The following is a 9,197-nucleotide window of genomic DNA, read 5'->3' as shown; positions in this document are numbered from 1 at the left end:
TCAATATCACCATCACCATCCCATCACCACCACCATCATCATCATCATCATCGTATCATTATCATAATCATCGTATCATTATCATAATCATCACGACAAATGCGACAATTATGTGAACTATGAGCAATAAAGAGAAAAAAATAACCACAAAAGGAAAGAAAATATGGAGAAGAAGAAAAAAAATCACCCGTTTCCACGTGTTTGTTGGGTGCAGGTTTTTTATTTACCGAATGATCTTTTTGGTGTAGATTTTACGTGATCATCTCGTAAGTAAATGAGTGTTGTCGAGTGTATGGTCGTGATGGACTGGTGAGCCATGTAGTTTAAACTGTTCAAAAGGGGATACCCATTTCCTCCATTCCTCTCTAAATTTGCACCAAGTGTAAAGTACACCAGTCACTGGGGAGGTTTTGATCAAATATTTGAGAGAAGAAAGAGTTAGAGAGAGAGAGAAAAAAGGAAAGAGGGAGAAGGACATTTGGGTTTCTTTTAATAGAAATACTGCTTGTGACCGATTGAATATGTATCGTTCATTGATACCCGATGGTATAATGATTATGTACATATATCAAATTACACATTTGAAAGTATTATTGTTTTAAATGTACGCCGATTTGTTAAAGCTGAGCTGAAATATCTGTTTTTCTGATCATTCATTAATTTATTTTCGATCACAGAGTATAACTCAATCTTTGATAAACAGAAATTGCAGTTGAATTGATAATGCCATTTTGAACTTACAATAATTAAAATAACGAAGAAAAGATTGCTATAAAAACAACATTGACGATGCTAATGATGATGAATATATAAAATTTGTTCCACAATTAAACAAATTAAAGATATTTAACACAGATTATAATGATTAGTTCAGTGACTGCGGTTGGAATGCTGTTAGAATACCGCTCTAATCACTTTGCTCTTAACTATCAATTCTGAAATAGCAATTTAAAACAAAAAATCTTTACGCAGATTTCAAGGATGAACTTTGGACTTTGAATGTTTTTTTTAAAGCTTTAGTAAAAGGAAACAGAAAATTAAATATAATAATAATAATAATAGCCTAATAGTCCACTCATAATTTTATTAAACCGAAACGGAAATTCTTTTTGCCCAATTGATCGTGAGCCCGGCAGCCACTGAGCAGCGCCAGATCGACGTTGCTCTAACCCTTGTTGTTGAACGCCAAACAAGGTAGCAACAACTCCCATCTTTTAACGTCTTTTGGTAAAACTAGCTTTAAAAAAAAGAAGACAAATTAGGGACTAATTTTTAGGAAATAGTCTCTGTTTTCTCATGACTAGTCCTCTACAATATATTTTTAATGATACATTATCATACACACTCGTGTATATTGAGTGATTTACTAAATCGCGAGTGGAGATCGAAATTATTTAATATTACCCCTTTCAGTTATTTTGGCAAACAAGTCTTGAATTTTAATTGTTCATTGCAAATCACATTGTTTGATGTTTTGGTTTGTATGTTGTCCTTTTTGTTAAAGTGAAAGTAAAATATCTATTATGTCATCATTCTTCCCTTATATCTGTTTTTCATCACAATGATTTGCATAAATCATGTTTTGTTCATTTTCTGTGGAAGAAGGCTGGTGTCAACCTTCTACGTACGTCATCCATAAACCTTTGAACCTCGCGCTCTTATTAACATTCTCATAAAATTGTTACTAAATATTCACTCTTCTACGAAAACATTTCTTTGAGTATATTCAAGTACTGAGGATAATTTTTCTCTGTTTCTTGGAATATTATACTTATGTGTTCGTGATTATTTCTACGACTTGTCTCTTGCAAGTCTGCTCTCTATACTGGAATATTGCCCTCAACGACATAACATGAACAGTACGAAGGTGACACGATCCTTGCTCCACTTACTCAACGAAACACACCGAGCCGCGGATCATTTTTGAAAGCGTGATATATTCGATTTGAACCACACTAATATATAATTTTGGATATTGTTTTTGTAGATATTAATAGATTGCTCAATCTTTACATACAACACAAACGTTGCGTACATGCCCTAAGGTACATGCATGTATAGCTTGGTGTAATGTCTTGACTTCAATCAAACCTCAACAAATAAAAATAACCTGGATAAACCATCATTTTATGTTGTTAATTGAATGGTAGTTTGCAATATATCCTACATTCGTAAGAAAGAAATGAGATTTTCGGGGGTTATTCGTAACATCTAGACCTGGATGTAGTTATAAACCACCTGCAAAATGTTTACTCTTTGTATGTTTCGTTGAACCTTGTATTCAAGCCAATATTCGTTTGTAAATGTATTATTTCTGTTTTTGAAGGTCAATACAGGGGCCATTGCATTTCAGACTAATAATATCTTAAATACCAAAGTCAGACAATAGATGATAAAAGAGGAAAAATTATGAAAATGTTGAGAAAAAAAAAATCCAGGAATGAATTAACGAGATGAAAATGCTTCATCCATCGGTTAATAAGAACGACTAGTTAATAGCAATTACTGCAGTGGAATATTGCATTGTGCGTCTTACATGTCTAGTTTTATTTAAACAACACACTTTTGTATTCATCATCATCATCATCATCATCATCATCATCATCAATATCATCATCATCATCATCATCAATATCATCATCATCATCATCATCAATATCATCATCATCATCATCATCATCATCAATATCATCATCATCATCATCAATATCATCAATATCATCATCATCATCAATATCATCATCATCATCATCATCATCAATAACATCATCATCATCATCATCATCATCATCATCATCAATATCATCATCATCATCATCATCATTAATAACATCATCATCATCATCAATATCATCATCATCATCATCAATATCATCATCATCATCATCATCAATATCATCATCATCATCAATATCATCATCATCATCATCATCAATATCATCATCATCATCATCAATATCATCATCATCATCAATATCATCATCATCATCATCAATATCATCATCATCATCAATATCATCATCATCATCATCATCATCAATCATCATCATCATCATCATCATCATCATCATCACCAATATCATCATCATCATCATCATCATCATCATCATCATCAATATCATCATCATCATCATCATCAATATCATCATCATCATCATCAATATCATCATCATCATCATCATCAATATAATCATCATCATCATCACCATCAATATAATCATCATCATCATCATCATCATCATCGTCGTCGTCGTCGTCTTCATCTTTATCATCATCATTTTCCTTATTATCATCAATAACAATAACTCAGTCAGACGATGAGTACGTGCTTACCATTGATGGGTAATCAAAACATTTCCTTTTTAAAATAATTTCCCCGTAATACTACAAAGCTTTTATCAACAGGTGCTTTTTATCTTTCTCTCCTTTCTCTTCTTCTGCATCATGTCCTTCTTCTTGTTCTCTTTCTCCTTCTTGTTCTTCTTGTTATTATTCTTCTTGTTATTCGTGTTCTCCGTGTTCGTGTTCGTCGTCTTTTTCTTCTTCTTCTTCTTCTTCCTTTCTTATTCCTTTCTTCTTGTTAGGACATGACTGTGGTTCACCCAATATTCTTTTTAGATTTGTATTATTAATTCACACATGCGCCTTTAATCTTTTCTGCATTAATGCTACCATGTCCTTACGACAGTGGATCAGTTTTGTTATTTCAACTCAGTTTCTACTCGGCAAGCTTCAGACATTTTCCGTGAGAAAACGTGATAAACGATTTTGGAAGATTTTGGAAGATTTTTCTGGAAAAAATGTTGGATTGATGAATTATGATCATATAGTGATATGACAAGAAAGAAGAAAAAGAAACAAATAATCATTATTATTGCTTCCTATAACTTAGCTCCCTGATTAGGGGAAGGACGAGGAAAAAACGGGTACAAAAGAAAAATAAGCAAGAAAACCAGCTGATCAATAACCACGCCCTGTGATTGTGACGTTGCACCCATACTTGAGCGTACAGCCAATGGCGCCGTGAAGATTGTACGAAGCCACACCCCTTCTGCGTTGCGCACACGGTTAAATCCGCGGAATGCATGCACGTCGCATGCAGGCGAGCAAATGCGTGCTGTGTGTGCGCTCGCTAACATATGCAGGTTATGATGCAAAAAACGGCATTAGAAAGCAGCAAGGGGAGGTTTAAGTATACATGCGACCCTGGTTGTTTTGCAATTCAGATCAGGGCGAGGGAGTAAGATGGAGACCGTCATATCGACTCCCTATTCACTCAGTTTATCCCAAGCCGATATCACCCCGTCATCGAACAGCTTGATTCTCAGTTCAGCTACCGACCACATACATCACAACATCACAAGTCTCTCTGACAACAGTATGCAGTCGGGACAGGTCAACGTCATGTATCAGAAATTGGGCAACGAGTTCCTACAGCAACAAGGCGGCAACGGGTTACCGCTCGCCCACCACGGGGCGCAGTGGGTGACGGGATTGAGCGCTCCGCCGCATGCCGACCCGACCAGCCACTGGGCAGGAGTTCCAGCTCATCTTCTTGGCCATGGTCAAGATATCAAACCGAACTTAGGACAAACTCGAGATGAAATAAATGAGTTACATCGATCCGGTCATTCACATGTGCAGTCAGCGGCGACATGGAACACGGGAAATGCTCATATGGCTATGCCGATGTCGATGACGATGCCGATGACGACTTCGAGCGGTGGTGGTCCGTTAGGCCACACGCCGACCAGCGCTCACCCCATGTACACATACGGTGCAATGAACGGTATGATGAGTTGTGCACAACAGTTTGGACAAAATGGACCTATGCGGGGTGTTCTGGGACCAGGTGGTGGTCAGTTACCTAGTCATAATGGTTCCGAAACGGTGATCGAAGACGATGCACCGTCATCGGATGATCTCGAGCAGTTTGCAAAGACATTCAAACAACGTCGCATTAAGCTCGGCTACACACAAGCCGATGTTGGACTCGCCTTGGGCACTTTGTACGGTAATGTTTTTAGCCAAACGACAATCTGTCGATTCGAAGCCCTACAGCTCAGCTTCAAAAACATGTGTAAACTGAAGCCGCTGCTAGCAAAGTGGTTAGAAGAAGCCGATTCAACCTCCGGCTCGCCGACAAGCCTCGATAAGATCGCCGCTCAGGGTCGAAAGAGAAAGAAGCGTACGAGTATTGAAGTCACAATCAAAGGAGCTCTCGAAAACGCATTTCTAAAACAGCCAAAGCCATCGGCTCAAGAAATCTCAGCTCTCGCTGATGGACTGCAACTCGAGAAAGAGGTGGTCAGAGTTTGGTTTTGCAATCGACGACAGAAAGAGAAAAGGATGACACCGCCGCTGAACGGCATCGGACCTGGAGGTATGCAAAGCGCTGATTCACCGCCACCCGGTCAAGCAGCAACGGGAGAACACGTCCTCCCGCACTCGACGGCCTCAGGACTGCATCACCATCACCATCATCATCATCCTGTGATTACGAGTTTGTCATCACACGCGCATCACATCGGTCCCGGGTCGTCACCCATCCACGGCCCTCCCGCCTCCGTTTCTCCACCAGCCGTCCACTCTCCCATCAGCTCAGCTCTGACACCACACAGCCAACACCAAGCCCAGTCCGTACAGTGACCGTTGGTCTATGCTATCCACCACCATCCCGCCGACGAAGCCGTGATTGATGAGCGAGCAAGTGAGCTGAGCGAGCGAAAGACTCGGTGGACGGCACCGCTGATGAGCCGGTATCTCCCACCTGTTAATGCTCTATCCGCGCTCCTGATCAACGCGGCATCTAAGCACCGTCATCCTACCGAACATTCACGAGCATCGCCTATAAGGTGAGGACTGCTAACTATTTTCATTTAAAGCATTCCATTTTATTTCTATGTAAATAGTAAAAACTCCAATTACAAGACACTTACGCACGATTGGAATGATGTCCTGTTGCTGAAAATATGGAAGATGTTGTTGAAAAAAAAATGTTCGAACGCTTTGAACTCAGGAATACACCTTCGAGATTAAAAAATAGACACTGAGAAACTTGATGATTTTGTTTTCAAATGTTTTCCGTTTCATGTCATACCCTCAAACGTGGTTTCTGGGAATCGTCAAAGTTATTACATGAATGTGTGCTCATTTTTCATGAACATGTGCAAAGCTGAAACACAATTTAAATGTAGAAAGGAAATTGTACAATTATTTATTACTTTGCAACTCATTCTTCATGCTTTTGTTCTATCTCATGGAGAGAGAAAACCTGCAATATCTCACCAGATCACTTCATAAATGATCGGAAAGATCTATTGTTTTGTACTTTTTCGATTATGAATAATTTCAATTTGTAATCATAGAACAATATAAAATTAAATCCACACCAATTTAACTTGCCACTTAAGTATGCAAATTGCAAGACTTTCGTGGAGGAGCGTAGCCGGTGTGGTCGCAAAATAGGATGAATATGTCCCACACAACCCGCTATGCTTTCTTGCCTTTTTACACTCTCTTTTCAACCAATATGTGCTCTCAGATTAAATCGCAAAAAGCACTGATTCCTTTTCATACACCGAGTAAGCTCAAAATCTGGCGAACTCTTACAAAAAAAAAATCAGGATTTCTTGTTTGACAGGCAGCTATAATGTGTGTGAGGTGTATTGTGAGTTGTATTCAAATGGCGACAAAAAGCAAATGTGCTCGACGTTGCATCTTTTGTTAGGGGACTAACTGTTTGACTAACACACACGATCACCTCCAAAAGTGGTAGAAATGTGGGGGAAAAATAAAGAGGGGAGAGAGCAAGCAGGGAGAGAAAAAAGGCCGGGGTGAAACACAAAAGGCAAGCGTGCAGTAAGCACAGACGTGTGCAACCAAAAACAATTAGCACTCTCTGAGCTATTGTGAGGGTAAAGCAGTCAAAATGTTGGTCATGATATTTCACCCCGTACGTTGAAGCAGATGGAACTATTTTGCATTGAATGTTGCATTTCACTCAGCTGTAGAAAGTATGGCTTTATGGCGTGAGAGAGAACAGTGGTGACTTTTTAATACTGAAGGAAATTATGAACTAAAACGCTCTGTATGTGCGTTTAGCCTAAATTGGATAACGAGAGTGTTGTCAATCTTTTTTCCACGTATTGTACAGTTATGTATTATAGTCCACTTCATTTTATTTATATGCTGTGGAAATTTTTCTATATTCCCTCCAAAAAAATGGACAAAAACAGGGTACCAAAATTTGAGATGGATTTCTTTTTCGCTGTAAATGTGTATAGTGTGCTCGCAGTGAAGGAGCTGGGGGAGGTATCAGTGCAAAGTCGGTCACAGATACAAGAAAAGGCCGAGGATGTTTTATTTTCTAACTTATCAGTATTACAGTAATATATTCATTGTTTTATTGTTGAATTATTTATTGTTTCTAAAGTTGTTTTGACTGAAGACGATTAGTCATGTTTTTACAGTCCTCGCACAATGAGACTAATTTAATAATCCAAATGTTTGTCTTCATCATAGGATGATGAAATGTCTTTTAATTCCATTCTTAAATTCAGCATAAAATGTATTCACGTATTTCAATTCCAAAAGCTAATCTGAAAACTAATATCAGATTATATTGCATAATGGTTGTGCTTTCCCCTTTTACAGCTAATTTTAGACTATTTATAGCTAAATCTATAAAATCATAAGGATGTCTAGGTTTTAACATTTACGTTCCGATGTACCTAGTGTTGCAATATACATCAAAAATGTTTTGATAACAATGCTGGCATCTTTTGAAATTACACTCTGTTTATTGACCGATTTTTGTTCCTCCAAATGAAAACAGTTTATACCAATACTTTATCTCTTTATTTTGCTTAATTAGGGAATTATAGAAGTTAATCTTGGAAAGAAATTGGATAAAATAAAGACAGAAGAGATTTTCTTTTCATCAGTCGATATTATATCACGCATTTTAGCTCAAAAGCAGGCCTTGAAATGTCCATGTATTGTATAATGTTTATACTTTTCCTTTTTATACTTGCTTATTATTGAAAGAGATTTTTATGTAGAGGACGAAATGCAATCATACACTACGTTTTATGTTCTTTTGTTACCATGTTATTAATATAAACAAAGAAACGGTTATTTCTATTATGATTATATACCATTTCGATGTCTGATTCAATTTTAGTCGTTCATTTTCTTTGATGATATTATGTATTTAAAACAGAGGCTTTGAACTGACATAATAAAAGGCTATGTCACCCTTGAAATAATTCTAGACTGTTGTGTTTACTTTTATTATTCATTATACGTTCAAATATCTACGCAGGTGCATCTAGATAGGCACTACTCTGAAAGAATATAAAGTCTACGCATACCAATCACCTATTGCATAATATCTATTGTCAGAGTCTCCTGGTATAGCAACACTGCCTGCCTTAAAGCACGTCACATTGCGAATGCAAGAGGAGAAGTGATTGGGAAAGCAGAAAAAGAGGTGAATTGAAACGGCATGATTCGGGAAAAAAACCCAATCAAGAACTTTGATTGGATGAGGAAGATTGATGTATAAAGAAATAGAACAATATTTTGTTGTAATGCATTTGAATGCATTTTAAAAGCTTATTGCTAAAAGCTCTCTCTGACAACTAAATCATAACATCGTAAATTTCGGGATAATTTTCAAAACGACATCATCAAATTGTGTTCCTTGACAATACAAAAACAGTGATCTTTAAACTTATCATCGCAAATCAACAATTGCATTTCAACTTAACATGTGGAATGGAAAAATATACATACTTAACCTACTTCCTTTGATGATTTGAATTACTTTAAAATATGAAATTATCCACCATTAATTGCCAATTTTAAAACCATAATAAAGAAATCCCAGCTGCGGCAATCGAAGAATATAAGAAACCAATTATTAGTACTGGAAAATGATGAAGAAAAACATTTTTTCGTGATAAACTCATTAAAATGAATAAACACAAAATCCGAAAAAAAAATGATAAAAACCAACGTCACATAAAAATGCAGGTAATTCCAATCTAATAAAAACTCTCTGATTGAATTTTAATTGCATTCATTTCATATTAAAGTATGAAATGGAAAATATTTAACATTTCAGATAAGTACAAGGAATGGACATTAATTATTTTGTCCTTTTCTTAAAAAAATTACAAAGTGATTCAATT

At 36.8% G+C, this 9,197-nt stretch overlaps 1 protein-coding gene across 1 annotated transcript; it reads left to right on the top strand.

Moving 5' to 3' along the window:
- Nucleotides 1–4,157: 4,157 nt before the first annotated feature.
- Nucleotides 4,158–8,275, top strand: LOC577601 (brain 1/2/4). Its single transcript, XM_003729130.3, has one exon. The coding sequence runs from the start codon at nt 4,246–4,248 to the stop codon at nt 5,647–5,649; it is 1,404 nt and encodes a 467-aa protein (XP_003729178.1). The 5' UTR covers nt 4,158–4,245; the 3' UTR covers nt 5,650–8,275.
- The last annotated feature ends 922 nt before the right edge of the window (nt 8,276–9,197 follow it).

Source organism: Strongylocentrotus purpuratus, unplaced genomic scaffold (assembly GCF_000002235.5).
Source record: "Strongylocentrotus purpuratus isolate Spur 01 unplaced genomic scaffold, Spur_5.0 spur5_scaffold_21, whole genome shotgun sequence".
NCBI classification, from domain to species: Eukaryota; Metazoa; Echinodermata; class Echinoidea; order Camarodonta; family Strongylocentrotidae; genus Strongylocentrotus; species Strongylocentrotus purpuratus.
The sequence above is the reverse complement of the archived record's forward strand: the minus strand, read 5'-3'. Positions and strand labels throughout refer to the sequence as shown.